Source organism: Gavia stellata, chromosome 23, assembly GCF_030936135.1.
Source record: "Gavia stellata isolate bGavSte3 chromosome 23, bGavSte3.hap2, whole genome shotgun sequence".
Classification (NCBI taxonomy): Eukaryota; Metazoa; Chordata; class Aves; order Gaviiformes; family Gaviidae; genus Gavia; species Gavia stellata.
Window position 1 is genome coordinate 4130488 of NC_082616.1, and position 13310 is coordinate 4143797.

A 13310-nucleotide genomic window follows, 5' to 3' on the forward strand; every position below is an offset into this window, starting at 1 on the left:
GGAACAGTTGCACAGATATTTTTAAATGGATCCAAGAAGGCCTGGAGGGAAAGGAAAGCTGATGCAGCTCTACAGTATACATCAGTCTACTAACAGCTTGAGAGTCAAACATCCTTGAGCTGGGAAGTTTAAGTGCTAATTCAGAGAACATCGCCAATTCACATAGGCTATGCCACAACTACTTAAAAGTTTCGGGGAAGTGACACAGGTCAGTGTACAGTACTTGATCAAATGGTACAAGAGCACAGAAACAGGTTGCATGAATAGATGTTGTCACCAGCCCTTCTTCCCATTTAAGAAACTTATAAACAGTTTAAAACCACTTAGAAAAAGGGAAATCTGAGTTGGAAAAAAGGGAGATGTCTTATGGCTGGCCAACAAGAAAAAACAGAAACTGTAGAGCATAAAAGATCACAAAAGAAAGTAGACAATTAATAAAATGTCATTCAGGATCTATCACAAAAGATGCTGAAGAACATTGCCAAGAATTGTATAAAGGACATGTATCTGAAAAGAGGAAAGATAGTTCAAAAATGGGATTTGATTTCACGAGCTCACAAGAACAGAAAACAATCAAGGAGGCAAAGCTGCAGAACTGGGCAAGACGTGCAAATCAGAGGAAGAAGCAGACTATGCTGAAGGGGAATTGTTGCATAGATACAGAATCTGCAAAATAGACATTGTATTCCAGTATTCTTAACCACCTCTAACAGTTAACACTAATCTTCATACTTAATTCCCTTTTTTTCCAAAAGCAAAATAACTTCATCAGAACTTACAGCTTGTCAGCTATTAAATTGAGACATTCTAACAAGCTCTGGTTTAGTTTATGCCACTCAAGGACTCATGAAGAATTCAGTAAAGAATAAAGATGAGTCATATGGTTTGAAAACAGTCCCTACCAACACTGTGATCCAATACAGAGGGATCAAAACCATTGTAATTAAAATATCAAGAACTTTACAAAACATTAAACAGGTCTTCCAGGCATTACCAGCTTCCATTCTAAGTGAATACTTACAATTTCCAGCACTCTAGAATTTCCAGCAAATTAGGAATTTATTTTCTGAAAAAGAAGCACTGCAAATATCCAAAGTCTCCCAATTATCATTATCATAGACTTTCTGATCAAAGGAAAGCAAAATGACTGACTTTTTTTTAATAATAATACTAAGATCGTGTCCATTCAGGAGTTAGTTACATGAAATAATATTCAAATGCAATTAAAAAGATAGAATATTTTAGGTTAAGTTCTTCAGTGCAGGAACTGACTTGTTTCTTATATTTATGTACAGGAATGCAAATATTTAACATTCAGTATCAAATAGAGACATCTAGCACTTTTGCTACAAGCTAATAAAAGGGTACTCAAAAGATTACATTAGAATTCCAACCCAGTTTCAGTAGTTTATAAACAAGCTTATGTTAAATGTTTGAAGAATTATCAAAAATCTCATTTACTTATAGATGTTAGCATTATTTTTGGTAAAGATTCACAGCACTTGCTAAAGAAAAGATTCCTTCTTCCTGTCAGAAATCAAAGCTTATTAATTGCTGTAACTAGCAATACAATTAAAAACAGCTGTCCTGAAGAGCTGTAAATTTTCAGAAGTTGTAAATGTACATAAATTACTGCTATTTATAGGGTCCACAGGTCTCAAAATAAGTCAAGTAGATGCACCCCTGCAGAGTCCCAGTGACTTCCAGTAATAATTTCCAGTTGCTCTGGAGGCTCGCGATCAAGAATGTAGTCATCCTAGTCCAACGCACCGTACAAGTAACAGCATCCATCCCCCAAAGACTCACTGACACAACTGTGCACATGTACACAGTCTGCCCACAGAAACACAGGCTACCATCTTTCTGCTACTTCCCATCTTACCTCTTCCTAGGCTACCCTTCCAAAAATTTACTGCTTGCAAACCTTAAAGACAGCATATAATATGTGTACATTTGTACACCAGTCTGTAATATGAACTGCAAATCAAAGAACACTTCTAATTTTAAAATAAGTGTTCTAACTGCTCTTTGTGAGATGCTGGGTAACATGGATTGACTTCACAAAACATTTATGACACTGCACAGATGCTAAACAATACTTCTGAGAAAGTAGCCAAGATAAAACTATTGCTAAAAAAATCACTCACTCAAATCAATTCTTCCCAGTTTTTCTGGAATCTTTAGCTGCTCTGCCCCCCACGATAGAGCATTACAGTACTACTACATCATTACATACAATGCCTAAATCGTATACCACCATCTTCTACTTCATCTCAACTTTAGTCCCTTTTAGTCATGTGACTTTTTTTCCTCACCAAGAAAGGGAATTTGGCCACCTTCTAGCTCACTGTTCATTTTTTCAAGGCCTCTCCAAAGAGAATTTTTCAGAATTGAACTCCGGCAAACCCAGCTACACCAACATTAGAGTTGCACTCTAACATTAAAGACTACACAAGATTCAAACTTACTAACCTTTCATATTTTATAAATTACGTTCATCACTACTCTGATTTTTCAACGTACTGTCTGAAATAAAAAACTAACACCAGTGGTACCCAATGCAAATGCTTTAATCTTTTTACTAAAAGAACCAAATGTAGTGTTTTGAATAAAATACTTCAGGAAAACTAACACCATTTTTATAAGAATCTCTAAAAAGTTTAAGAATAAGTAGGGAACAGGTATTTTACTAGATACCCCTATGAAGAACAGCAATTAGAGTACTAAGATAGTCTACTTAAGTCAAATATGAAAATCAAGTCTATTTATTCATATGGCATTTTTTGTTATTGCTGTTTAGAAGTTCTCCTATTTATCATGTTTTTTTTCTAGACTTGTTAGCAGATCTACATGCAATTAAACTTTTACCTGTGAAATCTGTGAAGTGTTCCTTCAGTGTTATCAACAAAATTGACCCACAACTGGTCAGATACCAAGGTGCTAAGCCTGTTAAGCAGTGGCTTAATACTAAATTAAACTTCCCCAAGGGAACACCATTACATACACAACACTGAAAAAGCTGTTCAGTCATCATGCCTACAAAGTACATGAGAAGTTCTCCTTCATAAGTTCAAGCCTAAAGTCATACCCATGGAGTTTGCTTCCAAAAAACCTCCTTTTCAAGTCCTCTCTGCCAGCCATAGTATCATTGAGCAGAGGGTATTCAAGTGACTTCTTCCAACTTCAGTGATGCTATTCAGAACCTATGCAGTCAGCAGTGAAACAACAGTTGTTTTGTCTTTTACTACCTATTACAAAAAGACTGAAACACCTGATAAATGTACACAGAAGAGCTATTCACAGGGTGACAACAGAGACGGGGCAGAAAGAGAGAGGAGTACTGTAGCTGATGTCTTCCTTCCCAAAGTTTCCAGCTGCTTAAAATAAAGGTCACAAATATACCGGAGGAAGAAAAGAAGTTCCACAGCATTTAAAGATAATCCTAAGATTACATTCTTGTGAGAATCACAGCTGAATCCACTTTTCCAGTACCTGAGTTTCTTCCCAGAAACATATTAACCCTGGCCTTCCTATCTGTTACCCAATCCCTCCCTCTCCTGCCCCTCCCAAATTCTGACTGAAGTTCTTTAACTAACAACTGTCTTACAACTTCTTTAATTGCTACTTTACCTAACTCAGACAATGATATAAAGTGTTTCTGAACTTCAAACTGACTGCATCAGCTTTTTAAAATAGGCACAGTTATCAGCCTACTGGGGGAGTTCCTGTTCTTTGCCTTAACAGTTTGCTTGAAAATGCCTACCAACACAGACTTCACAAATACTCACCTGAATGTATTAACTGGCACAACCTGTTTACAGCTTGGAAGCCAAGATTTTTATTGGCAGTTCATGAGCAATGCTGTCCTTTAATCCAAAGCATTTAAATGGTTTCTGAGACTTCTTTAACACAGTTAAGGATTATTATTTATATCACTAGGGATTCTTCCTTATTTGTGGAATGGAGTATCAATAGCAGGGCCAACTGACTGTCAAGTTACAAGCAAGTCAGACAGTCTCCAGCCTCTTTTGCACCATCTACACAGTTTTCCCAAGCAGTTAAAGTAACAATGTGCTTGTGGCTGTGCCAGGTACAATCTAAAAGCAATATATTAAAACATTTTAAAGGTCTGTCTTTGTGGAAAAGGCCTAATAAAGTATAGTTACAAAATTAAAATTTTCAAGTTACACATTTAGAAAGCTACATAAAATGTCAAGATTAAATTTTCCTATTTAAAAGAACTGTCACTCAAAAAATTACTTCACTTGAAAGATGTGGGTTTTATTCTTAAACATACCCGGAACTTTAAAAAAAAAACCCAACCAACAACCCTCTCCACAGACTTTTGCCATCCAAATTATATAGACCAGACCTGAACAGGAAGACAAGCCATAGTTAAAGTTTAACCCTGGTTAAATTTACCTCAATATTCAATATTACTAAGGAAATACAGTATTTCAAAACAGTGACCAAAATAATCTAGCTACATCATACATCAAGCAGAATATATTGCTTCTAGTCTTGCACTTAAATCATTATGAAATCATGAATTTCAAGTCATTTAAGCTCCCTGATCATTGATCCAGAGAAACAGCAGTGAAAACATTCCCAAAATACTTGAACTGGTATACTGAAAGATCTATCTATTCCAGATTAAAAGATGTTGGTTGGTCCACATCCAAGCCTGTCCCACTTCACTCAGCACACTAAGGTAATCTTTGTGGCAGATCTTTCTCGAACTGCTGGTGGCAAGATTACTTTAGGCTGCTGACATCTACGAAACTGAATAGCTTTTATGGAATATAAAAGGCCCATTTCCAGGTCTAATCTCTGAAAGAAGTCACTTCAAGTGGCTAACACAATGCTACAAAGATGTTGAAAGAAGGTAGTGTATGGCCAAGCTTTCAACCACTGCACACCATCACATGCCGCCTTAAGCCAAATGGACAGAGTACAGCAAGTTTTCTAGTGGCTGCATTCTAACTCAAATAACTCATCAGCCCCAAGACCTCAAATTTTGTAGCAGTTAATTTGATTTAGGCTTCTTTTTATTTTCAGAGCTACAAATACATTATCCATTTCCGACATCACATACTAATGTTAACTTCTAAACAATAAAAAGGGCCTTGGATAAGTTATTACCCCGCCATGACCTCAACCTTTTTCATTTGTACAACAAGGACAATATTTACCAGCTTCATAAGAGCACAGAAAGATAAGCTCTTATAGTCTTTGGGAAAGAAAGAACATGTTTAAGTAATTTATATAATCAAGTCGGCCAACAAAACTCTTACAGTTTCCAGGAGTCCCAACTTCTTTTTCCGTTTTAATTAACAGGGGCATGCAAGTAAAACAAGATACTTATTCTCTTACAATATCCTGCTCAGAAGGTTCCAACTGTGTAACCTTTAAGCATACGCACTTTTCACTCTTCTCTTTTGATGTAGATCCATGCCTCTCATCATTCCTTCCCCATCACTTCAATCTTTACTCCCCCATCCTTGCAGTGCTTGCTCCTCCAGAAGCAGAGGAGTTTGATCATGACAAGGACATCACCCAGCAGCACCTTCCCTATTTCTGCTGACGATTCTGGCAAAGAACTAGCATGTAGGAAGCATGGGAACAGCCAGCCCCCTTTGCCCCGTGCTCCTTCTGTAGGGAACACACAGGAATAAACAAGCTTAGGAAAAGAGAAAAACATATAGGCCAGAAGAAGGAAGGGATGGAAAATAGCAAAATGTGTCACTAAATGAATTGGCTGCTAATCAACAAACAGTGCAGTGTAATTTCTCTCCCGATTAGAAATTCACAGATGATACTACCCAGAGCCCGGAGAACAGGCTTGGGAGGAAAGAGGAGGGGCAAGGAAATCAAGAGCAAATCACTTTCAAGTAGCCATATATTGGCTCAGATTACAAAAAAGGTTTTCCTATGAACACAATTTTTGGTCACCATTTCATATAACTAAACCAAAGCCTTAACAGCTTCATGCTCAACTACCTTTCAGACTTACATTTTAGGAGAAGACACAATTTTCTTTAACAAAACTCAGCTAAACACAGGCAGTAAAAAAGGGGAGGGAAAGCAAAAGAATTCTTTTACTAGCAGGGAAATCAAAGCAATGTTGAAAAATCTTACGCAAGTGTAATTTATGAATTACAGTAGGAGAACACTATTAAGCATACCTACAATTAAAAAAAAGCTATTCCTTCTGCAACACCACCAGGTAAGCACTGATTCCACACCCAGCTGCAAGAAAGCTGTAAGATCTTCATTACTAGATTCATTTCTTCTTGAAAGTATGTATTATGTCAATCAAAACTGATAAATAATTTTCTAATAGTAGCCTGGCTACACCTTAACAATTTTTTGTATGTCCTTCTGACATACAAAAGTGAGGGAAATGAGGAGGCAGAAGCAGACCAAGAAATGGTTTGGCACTAAAATGTGCATTTCTGCCCCCTTTGTTTCCCCAGAAATACCAGAATTACCGAAGCCTCCTTTTCTGGCACTGATCAACAGAAGATAGTCCCATCTCCTTTAAGATATGAATAAAACCCCCAATTTAGATGTTGATTAATCTCACTCCCTTTTAAAGCTTCCCTTTTAGTGCTAAGTCAGATGCCTTAGAAGATGAGTATTCTGAAGTTCCCGAGGCATGCCCACCACAAACCATCTTCCCTTAAACTACTCAATTTTCCTTCTTCCCTATTGTTAAATTAATAGTTTAACCATATAAAGACAGAATTCTACTTCAACCACAGAAATAGTGAAAAAATGTAATTACTTTTTAAAAAGTCTCTTTCTTCCTCCACCAACAGGATCTGTCTTCCTTTGTAGATCAGAGTTAAGTAAACTCGCATACTCAAATTAGCCTCTAAACTATGCCTCTGAAAATTACTTCCAAACTGAAATCTTTTATTGAACAAACTAGCTTAAATAAGCCTATCAAATACTTCTTAAGACCTACACATGAGCATCACAGTTTGAATCCTAGACCAGTCATTCCACCTGTGGCAGAAGACCACCAGTAGGCTTTAAGACATAAGACAGACCATGTGAGTGCCTCTCAGTTCCTGCCACCTCTTACAAAACTCAACTGATGTTTCACTACATTTCATTCAGATGTTTGTAATGATAGCACTGAAATTATCATTTGGTAATAGAATAAGTAGTTTTTTCCTTCAGCTAAGAACCAACTTATTTAATACCCCCCCTGCTAAACAGTAAACGATTATTCAAGATGGTCTTCTGGGTTTTTTTTGTTTTATTGCAAAAAAATGTTCTGATGGTTCTTGGCTTCAGTAATTTAGAAACACTGTTAGATCAGCTTCAGCTGGAGAAAATGCACCAGAAGCACCACTACTCAAGTAAAGTGAGTCAAAACAACTGAATAGAGCCTAGCTAAGAAGATGGGTACGTAACATGGTTTGGGTGACTCCTGTACAACTGTAAAGCTCAAGAGCTGGATATAAACCAGAATGCAGACCATCCCAAGAAAACAGAATTTATCTATCCAAACCCAAGACTGTTTAATAGCATCTACCTGTGTTATTTACCTTTTCCTAGAAAATACTACTCATAGGAAAAACTTGCTAAGTCAACTCTGACAGAAATAGCATATCAACATTACTTCTAGCATTACGTAATGGACTCATCATCTTATGCTCTGCCTGAAAGATTATTTTAGAACTGGCTATACCAAAACATCCAGAACTACATTCTTTGACTCACTAGATGTTTATGTTTTATCTTAAGCTACCTACTATGAACACAACAGTATGTTCACCTCTTTCTTCACTGTAAGTGTCAGCTCTCTGGTCCTGTAAGAGCACGAAAGAAATGTTACTCTAAACTGTGAAAAAAAAATGCTCTATTCTAATAAAGTAAAGGCTGAAACAAGGTGTACTCTATTTCTTCATTAGAACTGAACTCTTTCAGTGAAAACATCCACAGGGTAATGGCAGCAAAAAGAATGGCAACTTAAATGAAACGGGGGTTTTTTAATCTTTATCAGCTGTTTAGTTTTAGCTTGGTTTTCAGACTATAAGGCACCTAAGATCAGGTGTTATCAGAACCAGCATACTGATACAGCTACAGTGAAAACTCTCCTGGTGTTACTGCTTATGTGAGCAAGTGAACACCTTTACCAGCAGAGATAATATCCAGCATACCTTTTTTTCCCCAGCATCTGCATTTACACATTGCAATTGATCATATACAAATATTGTTCAAGAAGTCACACAGTAATAATCAACATGATTGTACCATCAAAAGATGCTAGGACAGCTCTAGTCACAACAGAAGAAAGAAAAAAAAAAGTTAATCATTCATGAAAGTTAGGTTCATTACAGGTCACTAACATACACAATGGCATCATGGTTAAATATCATTTTCTTTCCTTTTATGCATAGTTAGCATATCTCACCAGGCGATTCTCCGAGAACAAAATTTTCACAAAAGACCCAACTAATAGCAGCACGAGCACAACTGTTGTGTGGAAGATGATCACTGTTCATCTACACATTCACAGCAATTAACAGTATTGCAACCATCATGTAATTTCTAATCATAACTTTTTTCTTTTTAAGTCTACTTCATTAATTCCTTGTTCTCAAAATACAAGCCTTCTTTTCTCACAGCCTTAACGTACTCCAAGACTGCGCGAAGGCATTCAGTAAACACATTGGTTTAGTCCCCAGCTGAAACCAAACCTTTACACATTTCAAAATATTTCTCCAAATGCACGTCCAACAGACATTCAAGTGTACACACAAAGACAACCCGAGCATGGCGCAACGGTTTCTGCTATAACTTTATTTTTTAAAAGACAGACTGCAATCCCCTCCTTAAAAACAAAAGGAAACCCATTTTCGGCTCTCAGGCCCTGGGAGGTCTAATGCAAAATGTGATAAACAGCTGGCCTTGCTTTTAAAGGGTTAAGAACTACGAAGTTTAAACCACTTGTATTTCTCCAGCTGTAAAACCAAAATATTGCCAGAGTCTTCCTGCAGCCAGGGTACTGGATAATTTAGGTTAAAATAAATGTTTATTAAAAAAGGGCGTTGATTTCTTGGCAGCGGTGAAAAGCAGGAGACACCCCTAGTGTCGACGTAAAATACTACAGGACTCCATACTGTATCTCCGGGTTAATTTTACGGCAGTAAAAGGGAAATTTAAATCGTCATGATTTAAAAAACAGAGCAACTCAAATACACACACCTGGACATACCGCATACCTTCTTCCTGCAGTCTCAAAACCCACATGCCTATCATATTTGAAGTGTCAGCTTTCTAACCCCGGACCAATTAAAGTATACGTTATCTAGCCTGCCTCCCTGCCATGGGCGACGTGCATTATAGCTTTCCGGTCTGCACATGAACAGAAAACGCTGCTGCACCAAGGGCGGGGGGGGGGGGGGGGAACCCTACGGAGATTAGCTGGCAAAACAACCCCCACAAGACATCGCTACCAAAATGCCGGGCTTGCTCAGGGCGCTGCTGATACATCTGGACAACAGATGAAGCGCAGGCCGGGGAACGCGAACCCCCGGCCTGAGGGGAAGCGGGGGGCAGGTGAACGCGTTTGGGGGCGGCCGTGAGGTGAGGGGGTGCCGGAGAGCGGGGGACGGGGGAGAAAGGGAAGGGCCGAGCCCGATGAGCGCTGCCGGGGGCGGCGGGAGCAGGCGGAGAGGCGGCGGGGCGCACGGGGGCGAGGCGGCCGCCGTGGGCGGCGGAGGGGAAGCGGGGGGACGTGCCTGCCCCCGGGGAGAGGCGCGGGGCGGCCGCAGCGGCGGCCCGGAGGAAGGGAGGGGGGAAGCCCAGCGAGGCGCTCGCCCGCGGGAGGACGTGGACAGCTCGGGGGCGGGAGGCGGAGGAGACGGGTCAGAAGCAGGGCAGCAGCAGCGAGGCGGAGCGGCGGCCGGGCCGGGCCGCGGGGCCCATCGCCTCGCCCCCCACCCCCGCGGCCCGGCCCGGTCTGGAATATTCCGGCGGGGCGGGAGCGGGGGGCTCTGCGGGGAGGGGAAGCGAGGGAGGGTCCTCACCATGGTGGCGGGTGGGCGTCAGGCGTGTCCCCCGCAGCTGAATCCACCGAGCCCCGGCCTCGCCTATGCGTGTTCGGCGTCGCCGCCGCCGCGCGCCCGGGCCCGCCGCTGCTGCCGGCTCCGGCTCCCCTCACTGCGGCAGTGGCTCGCGCTGACCCGCAACGGCGCACAGGGAGCGAGGGAGGGGGCGCGAGCGGCGCTAACGCTCGGCAGCGGGGGCGGAGCCTCCCACATCCGGGCACCCGCCGCGCCGAGCACCGCCCTCGCGGGAGGGGCGGGGCGCGGCCGTGACGTCAGCCAGCGAGGCGGGGGAGGGAAAGGAGCGGAGGGGTGTACAAAATGGCGGCGGGGTGAGGGCGGGAGGGGATGTGGGGGTGTAGGTAGGCGGGAGCGGCTGCAGCTGTAGCTGCTCTGTTGGGTTCATTAAGAGTCATGGGAAGGCTTTGTGAAGCTTGGGATGTGGGAGTTGCGGCTGAGGGACTGCTCTGCTGCCAAGAGATCCCTTTTGCAATACCTCAGATCTTGAGCGTTACCACAAAATAGGCCTGTGCCTGCTCCCTTAGGCCTAGGGAGGAGTTCCCTCAGGTGCTCTGGGGGCTGTCAGAGTTGCTGGTTGTTCTCGTTCTCCCACACATCCTCTGCTTATGCTGGTTCTTTCAGCCACTTCATAAGCTCTGCTGCTGGAGCTTTTGCTGCTCTGTCTTCCTTCCTTGTTCCTTGTGTGACTTCTGCTCTCTGCAAAAGAAAAAAAAAAAACTTCAGGCAACAAGAAGTCGTGGCACAGGTGGGCCTTTAGAAGTGTGGCTCTGAGTGGCACCTGCTCTCCTTATGTTCTGGCTGTTATTTTCTTCAGGTTTTTCATGTTGTATTGCAAGAGGTTATCCAGGCTGGATGGTGCTCAGTACTTAATGGATTTTAGGGTATTGTGTTTCAGTAGTGTTAATAGTTAATTGTACAAAACTAAAGGAATTGCGCTGTGATGACGTAATTCTTAAAAGTGTTTACTTGTGTGTTTGTGGTTTCATGCTGGTAGCTAATGCTTTGTATTGTGGACAGTTTACAAAATAAAATGACTGATAACAGTTGAATGAGAACTAAGATGAAAGATGTAGTCTTAATAACCCCTTTGAGGCAAGATTTAGGGCAATGCAACTGCTTGCATAAGTAATGCTGACCCTCAGGGAGTGATCTCTATATATTGTAAAGTTTTAAGTAGGCCAGATGACACCTTTAAAAACCTCTGTGAAGGGTAAAGTAAAATAGTAAGTAAAGATGGGTTGATTTCACATTCCCTTTGCTGTTTTTGCCCTTCTTTCTCTGCTCGCTCTGCTGAACGTGTTTATTTTGGAGCACCATGACACAGCGCATAACACTGTGATGAATGAAGTGGTGATGTGAAAATAATAATTACATATAAAATATTGTTGTGTTAATACTGCCAAAGAGAAGATTCGGTACCATGTTGATGTTGTTTTTCAGGCATTTGTTATTTGGCTCACAAGAGCTAGATACTTTGCCAGGGAAATGCAAGTCAATCCTGCCAAGTTCAAGGTGAATGGCAACCTAATTTGTGGGGGAAGGGAAGACTGGATTGTTACTTTAAAACAAGGTTAATTTTTTAGGACTGTAGCCAAGCATGAGCTTTCCAGTCTAAAATGGTAATTTCCTCTCCCTTCAGCTGCCTCTGCAAAGGAACTGCCTCGTCACTGTTGCCCTGTTTGTGGGAGTCTTGAGCTGGTCTAAGGCTAGCAAAGGTTACCTTAAGAGTTCCTGGAGAAACCTGGAATCTTGAAATCAAATGCTGATGGGCAAATGCTAAGAGGAATGGGGAATCTGCTATATCGAAGCCCGCTCAGGAAACTAGGTGAATAAAGGGTGACCGTGAAGTTAAAGACAGATTAGAAGTTCTCATCTAAAAGACTGAAGCAAAGCACAGCAATAAATGTGTGGTTTTTAAAATTATTAATGACTGACGAAGGTTCTGTTCGAAAACTGATACTCGGCGTGCCTTCATATCTGCAGAAAGGGGTGAGCTTGACCAGGAAGAATGAAGAGTGGATTAGGGAGACTGCACAGAAAAAATCTAGCAAAAATAAGTGAATGAAGAACATGGTGAAGAGTGAAAATAAGTGGTGGCGAACAAAAGGTAATTTGCACCAGAAGAAAGCAAAACAAACACTAATGCATAACTGTAAGCTTTGAGTTAATAGCAAATCAACAAAAAAGGCCTTGCTGGTAAGAACCTGGGCCTGGCCACAGTGAGAGGTTATATGTGGTAAAATGGTCTCATCCAGGGGAGGAATTTCCTGCCTTTTCTTACTAACAGATACAGGTGGTTAGGACAATTCTTCTGGGGTTAAAGAAAATTCTAGTTGCTATGATGTCTAGGAATAAAACATCCTTAGGTTTCATTGAAAACTAGTATTAAAACTGACTGGACTCTAGCCGAAAAATAAAAATAAAAAATAATAACTTAAGATCTCTAAAAGTAAAAGAAATTCTGATGTAAAACGCTCTTGCTGCGTACATATCTGTCACTGCAGCCTTATCTAGCAGATGCAAATCTGGAGTAAAATCAGCTAAATGAAGTTGAATGTGGCTAGAATTTCTATTACATAATGTAATGGGACTAAAATAAACAGAAATGAGGAATACAATGCCTTAATTGTTACCTTTTTAAGTTCCAAGTAGAGACAGCCAACAATTTATGAAAATACAATTTTTATCTTGTAATGCGGTTATGTCACTACTCTTAGTTTTGAACCTCTAGATACAGTACAAAGATGAGCTAATTCATTTTTAGTTCCTTTTTCTGTTGTGCAAATGTGTCAAAATTGCTTTTCTTTTTTATATGTGACTTCCAAAGAGTTAAAAATACAAGATGACATTTGTTAGTATGTAGATAAGAGTCTGTAGAAAGCCATGACGTGCATTTAACACTTTGCATTATATTATCTGTATTTCTGACTAGTATTTTTGCAAATATTGATATTTGAATTTTTTTTTAGAGTAAGTTTCAGACAACTCTGTGTTTTGTCAGTTTCTGGTTTTAGTAAAGCTCCTTTGCAGCATAATTACAACCATTCAAACTAGGATAAATATGTATTTCCATGTAATTGGAAGCTCGTTTAGCTACAGATAAATAAACAGGTATGTAAACTCTGTACCTGTTTGAGTTGTTCAGTGTAATTAACAATAATGATGTGGCTTGCATAGTGCTTGACCTAATGTCTGGAAACCAATTTCCATGCTCCTGCTTATGTG

At 40.6% G+C, this 13310-nt stretch overlaps 1 protein-coding gene across 1 annotated transcript in view; it reads right to left on the reverse strand.

Moving 5' to 3' along the window:
- Positions 1-10123, reverse strand: part of PPP3R1 (protein phosphatase 3 regulatory subunit B, alpha) — a 40684-nt gene extending 30561 nt beyond the window's left edge. Inside the window, exon 1 of the mRNA XM_059828530.1 lies at positions 10047-10123. Coding sequence (XP_059684513.1) covers positions 10047-10049 — 3 coding nt within the window. The 5' untranslated portion in view covers positions 10050-10123. The remainder of the gene's footprint in view (positions 1-10046) is intronic.
- Positions 10124-13310: the final 3187 nt, after the last annotated feature.